The sequence below is a fragment of the Struthio camelus genome, chromosome 19 (genome assembly GCF_040807025.1).
Source record: "Struthio camelus isolate bStrCam1 chromosome 19, bStrCam1.hap1, whole genome shotgun sequence".
Lineage (NCBI taxonomy): Eukaryota > Metazoa > Chordata > Aves > Struthioniformes > Struthionidae > Struthio > Struthio camelus.
In genome coordinates, this window is record NC_090960.1 from 3,551,899 (window position 1) to 3,568,874 (window position 16,976).

General features: G+C 46.0%; 1 protein-coding gene across 11 annotated transcripts in view; it reads left to right on the forward strand.

Moving 5' to 3' along the window:
* RGS9 (regulator of G protein signaling 9) overlaps window positions 1–16,976 on the forward strand; it is a 38,993-nt gene that overhangs the window by 9,684 nt on the left and 12,333 nt on the right. For 5 of the 11 annotated variants that reach the window (XR_011135452.1, XM_068913486.1, XM_068913490.1 and 2 more), the window contains 9 exons: window positions 69–175; window positions 2,133–2,184; window positions 3,259–3,317; window positions 3,719–3,795; window positions 5,598–5,679; window positions 6,272–6,343; window positions 12,897–12,926; window positions 13,616–13,677; window positions 16,031–16,144. Coding sequence is in view for 10 of the 11 variants with exons in the window: in XM_068913486.1 (XP_068769587.1) it covers window positions 69–175; window positions 2,133–2,184; window positions 3,259–3,317; window positions 3,719–3,795; window positions 5,598–5,679; window positions 6,272–6,343; window positions 12,897–12,926; window positions 13,616–13,677; window positions 16,031–16,144 (655 nt within the window). In the remaining variant the exon portion in view is untranslated. Of the gene's footprint in view, window position 1; window positions 176–2,132; window positions 2,185–3,258; window positions 3,318–3,718; window positions 3,796–5,597; window positions 5,680–6,271; window positions 6,344–12,896; window positions 12,927–13,615; window positions 13,678–16,030; window positions 16,145–16,976 lie in introns of all 11 variants that reach the window. The other 6 variants (XM_068913488.1, XM_068913489.1, XM_068913487.1 and 3 more) reach the window with 6 other exon arrangements.

Sequence of the window (16,976 nt, forward strand, 5' to 3'; positions counted from 1 at the left end):
GCAGCTCATTTCTGAATCCCGCTGCAGTGTTTCTGTGCAATCAAAACATCTGCCTTCTCCATTTCCAGAGGCGCTACACCTGGGGGACCTGTTTGTCAAATATGGATACATCTACCCTCTGCAGGAGCCAAAGAATCTCACTCTTAAAACAGACAGCAGCCTGTACAGGTTTCAAGTGAGTTGCACCTTATCTAAATACATTGCCTGGGAGTTCAGAGCTAGTTTTAAAAGCAGACAGCTAAAGCAATTCCCCAGGAGCTGGAGTCAGCAAGGCTTTTGACACTGTCTCCCATCACATCCTCCTAGATAAGCTCAGGAAGTGTGGGCTAGATGAGTGGACAGTGAGGTGGCTTGAGAACTGGCTGGATGGCCGAGCTCAGAGGGTTGTGGTGAATGGCGCAGAGTCAAGTTGGAGGCCTGTGGCTAGTGGTGTCCCCCAGGGGTCAGTCCTGGGCCCAGTCTTGTTCAATATATTCATCAATGACCTGGAGGAAGGCACAGAGTGCACCCTCAGCAAGTTTGCTGATGATACTAAACTGGGGGGAGTGGCTGACACACCAGAAGACTGTGCTGCCATTCAGAGGGACCTGGACAGGCTGGAGAGTTGGGCGGAGAGGAACCTCCTGAAGTTCAACAAAGGCAAGTGCAAGGTCCTGCACCTAGGCAGGAATAATCCCATGCACCAGTACAGGCTGGGGACTGACCTGTTGGAAAGTAGCTCTGCCGAGAAGGACCTGGGAGTGCTGGTGGACAACAAGTTAAACATGAGCCAGCAGTGTGCCCTTGTGGCCAAGAAGGCCAATGGGATCCTAGGGTGCATTAGGCAGAGTGTTGCCAGCAGGTCGAGGGAGGTGATCCTGCCCCTCTATTCAGCCCTGGTGAGGCCTCACCTGGAGTACTGTGTCCAGTTCTGGGCTCCCCAGTACAAGAGAGACATGGCACTCCTGGAGAGAGTCCAGCGGAGGGCTACCAAGATGATTAGAGGGCTGGAGCATCTCTCCTATGAAGAAAGACTGCAAGAGCTGGGCCTGTTCAGCCTGGAGAAGAGAAGATTGAGAGGGGATCTCATCAACGTGTACAAGTATCTGAAGGGGGAGTGTCAAGAGGATGAGGCCAGCCTCTTCTCCGTGGTGCCCAGCAACAGGACAAGAGGCAATGGGCAGAAACTGAACCACAGGAAGTTCCATCTGAACCTGAGAAAAAACTTCTTCACTGTGAGGGTGACAGAGCATTGGAACAGGTTGCCCAGAGGGGTGGTGGAGTCTCCTTCGCTGGAGATATTCAAAACCCGTCTGGATGTGATCCTGGGCAATATGCTCTAGGTGACCCTGCTTGAGCAGGGAGGTTGGACGAGATGATCTCCAGAGGTCCCTTCCAACCTAAACGATTCTGTGATTCTGTGATTCTGTGATTCTGTGAGTCATGAGACCGAACTAGGTGGCTATGCTTATCCTTCAACATACAGAGGGAAGGAAAAAGGGGTCCACAGAGAAGCTTGAGGCTAGTTTCCCTTTCTGACACCAGTTCTGTGTATTGGATCACAGCTTCCAAGCAGGCTATGATACTTTTTAAAACTAAATTAGTGTTATTATTCAACTCCACAATAACTGTTCTTTCTTCTAAGTGTGTTTTCCTTCCAGGTCTTAAAGTAGCAAATGAAATCCTAGTAATAGGTGTTGTCAGGGTAATATCTATCTAAGTACTATCTGGAGAGACTGAATAATGAATACATAGAAAGCACAGTAGTGGGTTATGATCAAGTTCATGGATGGACTGTTTCCCTTATGATAAGAAATTAGGATGCTCTCATGAGTACTTCAAATGAGGAATCTGGTTCCCCCATGCTGCCAAATCAGGCTCCAGCATCTCAGTCTAAACGCTCAGGCAGTAGTGAAGGATTGGCCGTATTAACTGATTGCAAAGCAGAAGAGGCTTTACCACTGACAATCTAATGAACCCTGTTCTCCTGCTACAGCTGGCATAACTGTACCATTGTGCGTGCTTACACACAGCCAGGGAGTTGAGGTTCTGAGTATGGTAGAGAGAAAAGAGTTCCTCTCCTTCCACTGTGGGTGCTGCTAGGCGTGACTTCAAGGCCGCTGTGCACTAACCAAGAGCTTATTTTTCTGCAGACCCCCTATTTCTGGCCTGCACAGAGCTGGCCTGCTGATGACACAGATTATGGTAAGTGATAGTGCTATATTTGTTTAGGAGGGGCATTGCAAGCCTATGTCTTTGTGCATGCAGTTCTGCACTGTTTGCTGTTTGTGTCTTTCTGCTGTGCGTCCGCATGTGGTGACCAGCTTCTTGCATTTTCTTTCATATTATTTTGTGAGTAATTGTGAGTAATGCAGAACTGAAGGAGCACTCTGGATGTGACTGCCTGATGGTGGCCCCGATTAGATAAAGTGCTTACACGTCTACATTCCACCAAGACCCATCAGTGGAACACATCTAAAATGCTCTGCTGAATAGGGGAGACTTTAAACACAAGCTTAGATTTCTCTGAGTAATTAAGTGTATTCTTGGATCTTGGCCCAAGACTGTCTCCCTGTAGCTTTGGATCAAGCCCTGCATTTAGAGACAGTTCGTTCTTTATACGATTTGTGGTTGCTGCGATACCTCTTGACAGCTCTTCGATATTGATCTTTTGCTGCCATTGTAATGCCCTTTTATTACAGGACTGGTCATGAAACTTGGGCTGAACAGCTTGATTTGCTCCTGTGGGCTGTGCTGTGCAGTTCAGACTGGTTTGTTTATGCCAAGGTTGTCCTATGTGGCTTTTACGTACGTTATGTTGTTGATCTTCTGGAAAAAAAGCACTTTTAGATTGGAACTTTTTGGATAAAACTTGGAACGAGACATGGGCCTGTACTTGGAAAGCTTGTAGAAAGAACACTAAAAACCTCAACATCGTAAAGATTTGGTCCAGTATTTTATGACCCTTGAAACCCTGGCTCAGTTCCCAGAGGAGGAGTAATTACTGGTATAAGGCGTGCCCTGCTCGTTGTGCCTTGCTCCAGAGCACTGGAGCATGGCTGCTCCAATCTGTGCATCAGCTCGTGAAGTATCCGTGACAAAATGAAAGCGTCAAGTTCATCTTTCTTCAGTGAGCTCTTTGTGAGATTGGAGCTCGTGCCCGGGAAGAGATCTTAATAGACAAAGATGCCTGTGTTTGTCGTGTGGGCAGTTTATCAACTGTATGTGGACATGTTGGTCTAAGTGTACGTTACTGCTTATTTGCTTCTCCCTACCCAGCAATTTACCTAGCAAAGAAGAACATTAAGAGGAAGGGGATTTTAGAAGAATATGAAAAGGTAAGGAGATGTTGTACTTGTTCTATTGCAAGTCCCAGGTTTGCTGTAGCTTTGGCCCATCTGTTCATATAGCTGGAATGTGGCAAAAAACCCACCTCTTTTCAATTGCATGAAGTGTTACGCCTGTGACCTCAAAGGCCAAAACTGTAAAAGTGAAGAAGTGGCTGGTGCGGGAAAAATACTCTGAAGTCAGTGATGATTTTAGCAGGGGTAATTACCCTCCTTGCAGTGGTGTTTTTTGAATTGCTGTAGTTCATATTAATTACGCTCGGAACAAACAGGATTTCCTGGCTCAGCTGCCAGTCTGACCTAGCCGAACTGTGGAGAGTCAAGAAAACCCTAGGATGGGAGTGCCTTGTCCAGAATTTTCACGCTAACTGCTTTTTTTATTTCTATTCCAGGAACATTACAACATGCTTAACAAAAAAATAAACTACAAGTGGGATTTTGTTATTATGCAGGCCAAAGAGCAGTATAAGTGAGTTGACTCAGATTCTGTTATTTGTCTCATTGGCAGAAGGGTATGAGAAGGCAGAGCTTTACTGTCCTGCTATGCAGTTAATTTAGTTTAAAAACATAAATTATAGTTTTAAAATAACTCACACGTGCCTCTCAAGATTGTAAAACAAACCTGACTTTCCTATCAGCTTGAGGTTTCTCAGTTTGGGAGGGACGTTTAGTTCATTTCACACTTCATGAGTGAAGAATTCTAGCTGTTTTCAAATGACTGGATGCTTGCTTGCAAAACCTCACCCTCGCCTGCTGCACCTGCTTTTCTCTTGTTGCCTGGTGTTTGTCCGTCAAAGATGTGGCATCAGTGTGGCCTGTCAAAGCAAGAGCACAGGCGAGGTTGGTGCCTTTCCTGCTGACACATGCTTGTGCCTCTTTGCAAATTGTTTTTACGCATGCATAAGTGTATAAAGGGAGGGTTGGATTTTGCAACTCATATGACTTCCTGAAGAAGCCGGAGTCTGATGCTGCAGTATAGAAGTCCTCATTAGGTACAGTCTCTTTTGACTCTAATACCAGGGTTGCCTGTGAGCGTTTGTGGATCAGGCACCTGGACTTAGGAACTGTTATCAGTCTGGTTCAGTTACTGTTTGCCCATATCTGATAGCAGAACTTCAGGCCTGAATTAAGAAGCAGTAAGTAAATGTTCCCAGCAGAGACTTCTAGAGAAAACTTTCAAATACGTGTTTGGGCACCCAGGCAAAATGTCTTGATTTTTAAGAACTGAATGCTTCAAATTCCCAGGGAACTTAATGGACGTGAGATGGGGTTACTCCTTTGGAGATGAGATCTTTTCCACTTTTGTGGATTCCCTTAACACTTGCCATGCTGGGAAGTAGAAAAGGTAGCTTCTGCTGTCCGTTTATGTCTTCCTTGGGATTGTAGGCAGTGGGTCAGAATACAGTTCATCAGATAACTATCTCATTAAAAACAAGACTGTTGTAAACTGAGGTCGGACTTAGGCTAAGAGATGCCAAATACTGTTTTAAAGTTAGATAAGACTATATCTAAAATAGTAGATTAAATCTGAGACTTCAGTAATGCTGAGGCTGACTGGTGCAGAACAGCCTGCATTCACACCATTAAACCACAGCAGAGTAGCCACATGTGAACAGCCTTTTGGGAATGGTCCCTTGCACATACTAAGTCCCAAATTGTGTGCAGGAGTTGCCTGGGAAAGAATTAGTTGGTGCAGGCCGAAACCATGCTAGTGCCTGTTCTGTTTAATGGTAGAGATGATTGAGTTTTAGTGCCCAAGAACACTTTTGGCACCATTTTGAGATCATTTGTGTGAGAAATGCCACCCTTTACTGAGAGACGGGGATGAGACATGTACAGGATGTATCTCTGCCTGGAAGTCCCCAGACATTGTCCAGCAACGTCTGAGACCAATAAACATGAGGCAGCCAGACTGACCACAAGTAACTGGTTGTTACCGTAAAACTCTACCAACGGGCTGTCTGTCTAATCAAAAGAGGATGTGTCTGCTCCCAGCTGAGCTGAGGAAGAAGATGATTTCTCAAAAACGAAAGAGGGGGGAGGGAATACCAGTCACGTGTGGCCATGTGAAGACCATGATTTGGAGTCTAGAATTAGCCAGGGTAAGATGTGGTCAGGAGCAGCAACTCGTGTGAGGATGCCATGCAATCAGCCTCAGATCCATGCAGCAGGGGAGGCTGGGGGTGTACCAGCTTTGTCATCTTGCTGGTTTGGGGAGAGATAATTCATTAGTATGCCTACTGGAATGAAATCCTGTTCTTGGTTTTGCAGGGCAGGGAAGGAACGGAAGAAAGCAGACAGATATGCTCTGGATTGCCAGGAAAGAGCCTACTGGCTTGTGAATCGAACTCCTGTACGTAGAGGATGACTGTGTGGCTTTAGTATCTAAACGGTGCTCTCCCCACCAGGCTGCAGGGCTGATGAACCAACTGGCTGAGTGGCAGTAACGCAAAAGAGGTTTGGGAGGAGGTTGTAGGCATAGAAAGAGGGGGACATGCCACAGCTTCATTGGCTTTCCCAGGCCCACCTTTCTCCTTGATTGCCCTCAAAGATGCAAGGGATGCAAAGATTCAAGCACAGCCTCTGTACTCTGAGGGAGATTGTTCCCAGAGACTGGGAGAAGAGCTCCCCCAGGGCACTGCTGGCTGGGAGCCAGGACTGGCTCAGTGTGGTTCCTGCCTGAAACTATGCTGGCTGCAGCCTGCTTTCAGACTGTCCGGAGGAGCGATGCTCCCCAGTCCCGCTCCTCATCAAAGGCCTTAATTGTGTATACAGTGTAAGGTGGCAGCGGAGAGAGATGAGCCAGAGCCCTTCTAGGTTTGGGGTTCTCCTCATGCTTGAGCAAGAACCCTTCTAGGTTTGGGGTTCTCCTCATGCTTAAGTGTGTCCCACTGACTTTAAAACAAATGAGGTACAAAGCTATTGATGTTTCTTGTTTATAACAGCCCGGCATGCAAGATGTCCTGGAGTATGGATTAGACCGAGTAACGGATCCTAATGAAAATAAGGTAAACCAGGTGAGACAGAATTTTTTTCACATCTACTGAATTTACCTGGGAGGACCCAGACAATGACCCTGGGACTGTGGGTTTTTTGGACATCGCAGGCTGAGCAAGTCAGCTCAGCTATGACAGCCGAATGTCAGAAGTCAAAGCTGTCTCGTTGTCCAGGGAACGTGGCCTGTGAAGTAGCATTTGGCAACTTCTTTTGGCTTGAAAATATTTTTATCAGTTTATTGCCGTGTCAGTTAACATGAGTATGTAGTTACAGGACATGTTTTCTCTGCTGGTGAAACTGAATTAAGGAATTTTCTACCTCCAGCTGCTTGTTGATGCATTTTTATTAGTGGTGAATGAACTCAGTTTGCGACTGTGGGGCATGAAGGATCAGAGAAAAGATCCAAGTTTTTTAAAGGAAAAAAAAAAATCTCCAAAAGGGGAATGAACAGAAAGAAGATGAAGAAGCTGAGGTGGTGCACAGCAGACAAAATATGTTGCCTAAGAATGCATATTGTGTAGCAAGGCCCTGAAGAAACAGCATTAATGACCCGAGACACCGAAAACTGTGACTGAGTGGGACTAATTCAGAGTTCACAGTAAAACAACTGGAGTCAGTGGCTGAAGAATTGGAGCCAACCTTCCCTTTCTTCATCAGTCCTTTTAAGTGGTCCTGTATTTATGTACTTCATAGAATTCATTTGGAAGCAAAGTTGAATTGTGTCTCAGCAATTAAATGCAAACGTTACTGCCATCAAACTCACTGTATTCCCACTACTTCTCATTTTTGTAACAGTCTTTAAACATCTCAACAGCCAGAGGCAGAATAATTGCTTTGGCCAACTGTGTTCTGTTGCCATAGTGACACTGAAAATGAGCAAAATGGTAGGATTGTGGGTGTTATTTTATTTTTTTCATGCTGTAAATAGCAGCTACTAGAATGCTTTTTTTTCTTTTTTTTTTTTTTTTGAGAGGAAAAGTAGGAATGGAGGAAAGAGACAAAGACTGAGACGAGTAGGCCAACTTCTTGTTCTTGCCCACGGTTTTACAGCTGACATGGAAGGAGATTTCAGGTTTGCAGACTTTCTGAAAGCCTCTAGCCATCTGACAGCTGCTTGGTAGCACAGGTGAAGTGAACTGATGAATCTCAATTCAGTTCCCATCCTGGACGTGAAAGACATGGCCTTTCATGCTTAAATGGAGATCCCGAGGAGTACTGAGGGCCTGAGCCAAAGGATGCTAAGCTTAGGGTGACCTCACTGCCTTTCTCCTTTAAGCTGGTCTCTGAGCTGGGTCTCCTCTATGGAGGTTGAGCTGGAAAGGGAAGGTTCTTGCTCCTCTTTTTGCTTTTGAAAGAACATTTGACAGTGCATGAGAACAGCTGAAAGACCAGACTTATCTGTCATTGGGTTAGCAGTTTTCCCTTTCCTGCCGGCTGCGCTCAAACACCTGTGGCTCAACAGCCTTTTTGGGTGGAAAGGATGGTTCAAGCTCCATCAGTGAATGCTGAGCTGAGTTGTGCTTTACAGGCCAGATCTTACCCGCTGCTGAAGGCAGCGTGGAGCTTTACTGATGTTTTCTGTGGGGCCAGCCTCTGACATAAGTGAAACAGTGGGAGCAGAAAATCAGTGCATGAATCCAGCTGTCATTTATTGCATTTGTGATTCCATTCCCACTCAATCTAGCTTGACTTTATTGGCCAATTAGTTTTCTTTTATCTTGACAGCAGAAAAAGAAAATATTCACAGTGATATTTTGATGTCTGAAATGAATTGACTTCTTTGAGGCTGATACTGGCATGACCATCATCTTCACTTGCCTCAAACCCTTTGCAGGGCTGCTCCCTCCCTAACTGAGGGGTCCTCAGCCAAACACTGAAGTCCTTTGAAGGTAGCTTTTGTTACTGATGTATGGGCGTCCCTCAAGGTTATAATGAGTTAAGAGTTGTAGTTGGACAGGAGGAATACGGTAGAAGGAATTGTCCATTGAACAGCTAATGAAGGGATGCTTTAGTCCTTTGTTAGCCAGTTCTCCGGTTCCCAAACAAGTATCACTGCTCAGTGAGTTACCAGGCAACTGCCAGAGCCCAGTGACTTACCTGCAGGTACACACTAGGCTTTTGCAGTCTTCTGTAACCAGAAACTCTTCCTAAATGGTGTTTCAGCTTAGCCAAAATTACTGCACTGGATTCAAGGCCTATTAGATGAAATGCCCTAGCTTCTTGTACGCAGCGAATTAGCCTCAAATTGTTATAGTCGTTGCTGGCATTTAATATCCTATGTCTCTGTCAGTTCGGCTGCCTAATAAACACCTAACTTCTGCTACATCAGTCATGCTGTTTGGACCAGCAGGATCAGAAAAAAATAAACAGGACAGAGGAAAACTGTCAATTTGAAAGAAATTGAGCATGTGGACTCCTACAAAGCTGATTTTCTGCTGTTGGGGTGGAAACAGCAGCATTGTAGAGATACATCTTTGGATGGTCTTATGGCAGACTCCAAATTTGCCTCTGGTGTGCTAGTCTCTAAGCTGGCTGTGCGTAGGGAAGGGCCCACATTTGCGCACCAGAGGTGTTTGTGCGTGCAAAATGAGAACTGTTTGCATGTGTGCAAAATGAGAACTGTTTGCATGCTCAAGTGCTGTTTGTCGTAGGAGTGTAAGAGAGGCAGTGCCCACAGGCTTTTTTGCTCTGACTGAAAGAAAGTGAGCTCCAGAGAGAGGCCAGGCCATGTCTGTACTGCTCTGTGCTTGGCAGCTGGTGCTTTGTGCAGGATTCCCCGTTCCTTGCCCTCTGGTCACTCTGAAAACTTGCTGAGCTGCGCATGTGGACAACAAGCACTGCCAGGAGCGTTCAGGGCAGAGGCAGGCTGCAGGGGTGACTCATAGTTCCCAGGTCCAAAACAAGCTCTGTCCTTGTTCTTCACTCCAAGCTCAGTTGGACATATGCACAGAAGCTGTTGTCTAGCTGTTAACAGCCTCTATAAACTCTAGCAGTGGCTGGACAGGCAAAAAGCACAGGGGCTGTTATGCCTGCGATGTTGTCAGGGAGGCCCATGCTGAGGGCAGAGGAGATCCTTACAAATGGCTGGTTGAAAATTAGCAGGAGATGTCCCAGCACTTATAGGAGCTCGTGACTTTAGCCATCTAGACCAGCTCCAGACCCAGGGCTCTTGAACAGCCCCAGATGGGCCCCAGCTGCACTTTGCAGCCACTGTGTGCACGGTGAGCGCTTGGGCAGCGGCAGCCGGGTGGGACAAGGCTGTTCCGGCTGTCCAAGCGCCAAGAGCCTGAGAGCACATGGTCCTTGCCTGAGGCAGACTCAGGCCTTTCGCTAAGTGTCGTTTTGATTTGAACTCTGAAGGGCTGAAAGCTTATCCACGATAAATGTGATAAGTCATTTGTAAAGGGCATTGGAAAACGAATCTTATAATAAGAAATAACTCTTTTGTTCTAAATGTTATTTCCTTCCCAATGAGAGACAGTGGGTGATATGGGATACTTTGGCAATGCTGCTGTGGAGGGCCGGCGGTCACGATGGGTACGGTGGGGAGCACTGGCAGTGTGTTCAGCAGGACTCTGGGGTCACTGCTGGGGCATTTGGCAGAAAGGAGCCAGCTGGGAGATGGTGTACAGGATCCCCTGTACCAGTAGTGAAACTCGAAACACTGGTGATGGGAGCTCCGGGGAAGGAGGGGAAAGGAAGTGGTGTGCAGATATAGGGTGAAAGAGCTGGGATCCCTCTTAGTTACCGCAGATTTCAGAACTGGAAAGGGCTGGCAGCACAGCTATCACTTGCAGCATTTGGTGGGGTGGTGATGGATATGGTGTTCAGCACTGGCCTCCTTTTTGATTCATCTCTAGCTCTGTGTGAGCCCTGGCAAATCTGCTTGCTGCCCTGGGCACCCCACCAGGTCTGGCTCTCCGCAGGACTGACCCTGCACACTCAGGCTTTGGCAGGAGGAGATCCTTGGTGTAGGATGCACGCTCAAAGAAGCTTTCCATGTGGGTTACCTTATTTATTTATTTATTACTTGCCTACATATAACTCTTCTACATGATGGTACTTTAATTCCTGGCTTTTTTGCTCTGTGTAATGTTTAACTTAGTGTGTTTTCCTTTTTTCTTCTTTTTTCCTCTTTCCTACCAGCTGTTTGTCTCGTGTGTGTGTGTGGTGTGGCTGCCTGCCTCTGAGACCCCTATAGAAGACTAACACAGCTTAACTACCATGCGAGCTGTCTTCAAGCTATTCTGCCAGCATCCACCTCTTCTCACCCCACTGCACCAGGGCTGTCTGAGACATCCACCTGCAAAACAGAAGAAGAAATAAGGGGGCCTTTTAAAACCATCTGATGGTTTTAATCCGTTGATTTTTCCTAAATTAAATGCCCTAACCACTCTCAAGTTTCATCAAATGGAACAGTTCAGCTGGCGCTTGGTAAATCTGAAGGGGCCTGATTTGTATCTCAGGTTCCCTAAGGAGATAACAAACTCGTACTTTGCAGGAAATAGGTGACCTGAAACAGAAAGTTCTCTAAAGAAGACAGTTCTAGGACAGTAAAAGCAATGAGTTTCTCTGCAGAAGTAGATGTTTTTTTGCCCTCCATTTCTACAGTGTATCTGAAACAATGGTGACGCTGTAGAAGTGGGAAATGGTGCCTATTTGGGAGGTGGCCTGACATCAGGTATACTGTTAAGAGCAGGAAAGGGTGCAGAGTTCTTTAGTCCTAGCATCACTATCCCATTAGCTCCCAGCATACTCAGAACAGACCTGATCCTGGACTCTGGAAGGAAATGGGAATTTTCTCCTTGACTTCTGTGGGCAGGGGGTCAGGCTCAATGCTATGGCCAAAATGGAGGCAGAGAACAGTTGTGTGGTTTTTGGTTTTGTTTTTGTTTTCTTAAATAGTGAGCAGAACAGAGTTTCTGTTGCAAAACCAAAGCGCATTCTGCCCAGCCACTTTCTCAGTAATTTTCAGACTAACTAACTGATGCTGTGGGAGTTGCGTTCTTCGAGCCCCAATTCCTTTTCCCTTGGAGTTTTGCTTACATTCAGGTACCGGTGCCAGTGCCCTGGCTTTTAATAAGCTGTGCTCTCCTGCTTTCGCAGCTGCTACTTCCTGCTAGCTGCTGCTAGTTTCTCCTAGCTAAACAACACAGTTACATCCTCCATGTTCTATAACACGTCCCAGGAGCCTTTGCATCAACAAGGGAGGCTCTAGACCCCTGTGGCCAATGATCCTACTGTTATCCAAGATCCTTGTACTCCCCTTGATGTGTCAGCCCTTAATCCTCATTTCAGTTTCTTTCTCCGCTGCCGGTGCAGCTAGTGTTTGCTTTCCTGGTTGTCCCCGCTGAGGTAGCGTGCACTGCAGTCATTCAGAGCTGGTTATGGCACTTCCAGCAGAAAAAAGCTTGCAATCCCACAGTGAGGATCTCTGTTAGCACCACGCTGGTTAGGGTAGGTTTGTGTTAAGCTCAGATGGGCTGGCTTCACATTAGTGCTGTACAGATCGGCTGATTTGCTGCATATCTGGCTCCTGCCACTGAAATGGTGAGTGTATCTTCTCAAAAGAGAGTTTCAGCTAAATGTGGGTATTTTTCTTCCAAATAACTTCTCCTTCCTGAGCAAGATTAGCAATAGGGTTAAAACACAAAAGCAGATCTATTCCCACCGTGGTCCCCTCAAAAAGCAACCCTGGGAGAGTGCCGCGCTGTTCCCAGAGCAGGGGCAGCTCAGGAGCCAGGCTCTCCAGCGAGAAGCTGGGAGAAGCATGCTGCTGGTGTCGTTTCATACTAGATGCTTCATTCCTCATCGCTCACCAGCACTGCACTTCCCCAAGGCCCTCTGCAGACCCATGTCTGCCACAGGGTTAATTAGATAGATAATTCTGGGCTGCAGATTAGCTGCATGACTCTCATTGGTTAAAACGGGAAATGCGGAACTGAAAGCCTGCATAAGCCTTTAAAGGCTTGTTGGGAACATCCTTGACTTAGCTCGTCTTTCCCTCCCCTCGTCAAGTTTATTTCACACAAAGTAACTGTGCTTCAAAGGAAGCTGTGTGAATAAACACCCTGCAGTTAATTTCTTGCCTTCAATTGCTTGTTTGTGGATGACATATAACATAGTCTAAGTTATTCAAATCGCAACGTAAGCACCCTTTGCACAGCAGCTACTGCTTCTGAGGCTTTTAATTGTGGTGTTTATATTTTGCAATGTGTTGGTTCCTGCCTCTGTAGCTAATATTGAATGATCTAGTCTGTGTCTTGTAAACGAATCTGTTTAGTGCCATTAGAATAACCCTTTAATTGAAGGCATACAGGCAGGCTGTGATGGAAGAGGCAATGCTAAACAGTAAATACAGCTAATGGAACCATTTACGGTGTGTGGATGCTCTTAGCTTTGATGATACTCTGATTAGCTGAGCTTGCTGTGTTTGATTTTAATTGTGATGAGAATTAATTGGAGAAAGCTATACAATGGCAGCCCTGCAACGGTGTTTCATATCTTCAAAAGAAGTGGGTGAAAGCACCTATCTCAGTTTAATGTTTGGTTTTTTTTCTCTTTATTTTACAGAAAAAAACTATGGACGTTTATAGGAGAGAGGTAACTAGTCCTTCCCTCACTTCTAGGTGTTCATCCTACACGTGTTGCTTATATCGGTACTGCATTGGGGCTTAAAGCTCCCTTTGCAAGGGACAAGCCGTTTTAAAAACGCATGGATTTGGTTGGCATGCTCCAGGGAGTTTGCAGTCAATGTGTTTTCAGGACGTTTCCTGCCTTGGCATCTCCCATTGCAAACAGCCCACAGCTCACCTGGTGACGGGAAGGCTCAACCAGGGACAGGCACCAAGGTTAAAATTCTGTAGATCTAAGTCAGTGGCAGGAAAGTCGTAGGAGGTAAATCCAGTGGCACCAGTATATAGACAGCCAAGGATCAATGATAATTACATGTTAAATCTGTCCCCACACCACGATTCCAGCCACATACAAATACTCTGGAAGAAGTGATGTGGTTGCTGTTCCTCAGTTATATAGCATAGGGAGCACATGTTGATTACCCCCACATTGCAAAATGCTCTTCTGACATTTGCAATAACCTTAGTGAAAATAGCCATTTTGCCAAGATAGTTTAGGGATTTTGTGATTGCTTGGACATCCAATAATTAGGGAGGAAGCGGTCCTTGTTGTAGTTAGTTTGACTGATTGGCAGAGGGTGTGACTGAGGTTCAGATAGAAGACCATGTCCTCTCACCTCCGTGCTACTAACCGTGAATATATCTGATCCCTCTCAGATCATGTACTATCAACAGGCCATCGTGAAGTCCAGAGTGAAATCTTCTGTCTCCCTTGGAGGGTAAGTCCTGACTTCTGTCTGTCCACATGTTAATTAGTCTCCAGTGCTCATCTCTTAATAAGATGATTAAGCTGTTTCTTCTGGCAGCTGATTACTCACTCAGGGGAATCATTATTGTGGCCACACACAGCATTATTTGTGTGCTAGCTCTCCAGGTTGTGTGTTTCCTGGGCCAGAAGGTGCAATGCAGTGGAGGAGTCAGCCGCAGCCATGATGGAGAGGTTCCTTGGAGCTGAGGGGAGCATTGCTATGAATGCCTGTAAAGCAACATCGCTGTCTCAGCTGAAATTTCCTTTGTGTTTTGGCTGATCAGGGCTGGGCAGTGGAGCTTGGGACCCCGTACAGCTCTGCAGTCTGGAAGAGCAGCTCTGTTGGGGCCACCTTGCTAGGATGCAGCGTATCCATCTTTTGCTTGTGCTGAATGAGCAACCAGCAGAGACAGACTGACCCTCCTAGTCTCTGATCCCAAGCCTGCTTGCCTGGATTCAGCCCTAGTGGGTGTTCTTGCTTGGGTGGTAACGGGCTCCCGAAGGCAGCAGAGCTGGTGAAGTCTCTGACTGTTTCGTGTTATGAAGGAACACGTGAGTCCCCACGTGAAAGTTCAAGGGACTAATTAGCAATTCCTCTCCTGGGGAGGAGTGTTTCCTGATCAGATTCTTGGTGAAGCCAGGTAAGTGCAAAGCCCCCAGTCCTAGCATCAGCCTGTTCACTGCATTCACCCACAGGCATTTCTTACCTGGAATTGTATGTGCTGGGCAGTTGCCTAGAGGTGCGGTGTGCACCCTCAATTTGTTTTGTGTACACAGTTGTTGCCTGCCAATGATCTATAGCAAAACTGAGATAAACAAGGTGCTCAGGCCTATTAACTGGGAGAAGATAATTGTGGATGAATGAAATGGGAGGAAGAGTTTGGAAGAGCAATGCTTCTTGTGGTGAGGATCACAATTTGCGAGACACCAAGAATTCTGCTCCTTTGTCTGTCACTGACTCCCAAGTGACTTAAAACTCTCATCTCGGTTTTCTAAACTGTGAGCTGGAGCTGGGAACACTTGGCTACGTTCCAGGAATTTTATGATAGCTAACTGTCTGGCAATGTTGCTTTTCACACGTTAGTCCTTGTCTTGCTAATATAGAGCACCCAGTCCCTAGATCCAAAAACCCCTGGCAAATTTGGATCTCTATCTCAGCTGTGGGATTGGATCCAAATCTAATTATTATTGGTTAGGATAGGATCAGTGACTAGATAGTGTGCATGCATCAGAGCATAGCATTGATTTAGGAGGAACTGCAAAGCACTAATCATTAAAAGAGCAGAGAAATGTTACTTGAGCTGACAGGCTTGATTTGTAGCTTGATTAGAATATATAGATTGGAGTGAATTATGCAGGTGCTGAATGCCTTGGCCTTTCCACTGAGAAGATAGGATCAAGCGTTTCTATGCCAAACCTATGGTATGCTTTGTGCAGTAGCATTGTGTAACTGCAAGATCTCTGCCAAAATGCCTGTTAGCAACAAAACCTTGGACAGTGCGATCCCAGCTTTGAACACGTTAAAGCAGTTTAGCCTGAAATGAATTCTAAGCACAGAAACCAGATAATTTTTTCAAGAATGAAAAAGAGAGGAGAAAACTAGAATTGCAGGGCATTAGTGAAATTGGCCAGACTAATAATTACAACCAACTCGGAAGGTAGGAGAGGTGTTTATCTGTCTTTTTCCTACTAGGACAGAGATTTTCATTTCATGCCGAGTCCTTTTCAGACTCATTTGTGGAGGAATGAGCTGTTTAGTAGGTGTATGGAGGACAGGAGAGGCCAGGATGTGCCCTCAGCACTACCTTACCTCTCCCAGAGTTTGCCAGGCTCTCTCAAGCCCAGGGGGAAGGCTAAGGAGAACCCAATCCAGTTGAATAAAATACTTGTTCTCCTTTTTTCTGGCGTTTTCCCCTCTGTAATGGGTGGCACAACAGAGCATAGGGGCAGGTCTTCATTAGTCTAACCTGTTGGCTGGAGAAGAAGACAGAAGCCTTTTTGAGGCTTTGTCCCACTTCCTTGGTGCAAAGAGGCAAAAGGAGGGTGATGGAAGAGTCTTGTATCTGCCAGCACTGGGGCTGCCAAAATCACTGCTTTGAAAGATAAGTGGGAGACTGCTGTTTGATGGGAAGTGGGGAAAAAATGAACTGTGCTAATTAATCAATTTTTTTTGTTGTTGTAAGCCTGGGGGCCACATTCCAGATCCCAGTTCTGATATGTCAGCCCCTCTGAAGATACCCACAGTCCATGTAACCATTTATTTGGGGTTATAAGTTGGTCTGGCTTGCGAATTAATGTTTTGATTTTGTTGAATTTACTTGCAGGCTTGTGAAGTACTCTGAGCAGTTTCTCTCTAATGATCCTATCCTATCTGGATGTCTCCCCAGCAACCCCTGGATAACAGACGACCCTGATTTCTGGGACCTCAATGCAAAACTGTATGTATTTGTAGTCTCTCACCATCTTGTGTTTTGCACTGAACTTTATACTGATGGAAATCAGAAAGGGGAAGCATTGATCTCATTGTGATACTCAGCCTCTAATCATGAGTCAGGAAGGGTTCCCCTTCTGACATAGCTTGGCCATGCTAAGGAGACGATCTCTTGGGAGTGCTCCATGCTGAACTTGCAGCGTTATCTTCTTCCTCTTGAAGTGGAGTCTTCCTTAACGTTATAGGATTATGCGCTTGGCAGCTGCTGAGTGGGCTTCATCCTCTCCTTGCATGAGTGCAGTTGACTCTTACTGGCACAGTGGTGGAATATGACCAGCTATGCTTGGGTGGAGCTACTTGGCTTAGCTTTGACCTTATTAACTCGTGCACTGCCAACAGTGTAGCAATTCAGAGTTTTCAACTATTGGCCCTTGGTCCTAGTAGGCACCTCAGGATGCATTCCTAGGAGAGAGGTGAGATTCAGATACATATTGGCTGTCTGCCTCCTTTGTGAGGTTTCCCTTGGATCTCCATTCAGATATTATGTGCTAATTATGCAGGGGCACCTCTGGGATAAATGTATACAGCATACTGCTGGTTCTCCTTTGAGACCACCAGTCCCATTAGAGTGATAACGTCCCGTTAGACAGCCCCGAAGGTACCTTCACAGAGTTCATTTATGAGAAGCTAAGCCCTAGGCTACAATCAGTGCCTCCTCCAGAAAGGTACTGAGTCAAACCTCCAGCAAAGCTCACTGCATTGTGAGAGCAGTACAAATCCAAGGTAAATCCTGATCTCACCATGTACCAAGTTGTTTAATTACCACTTACTTAGGGGGC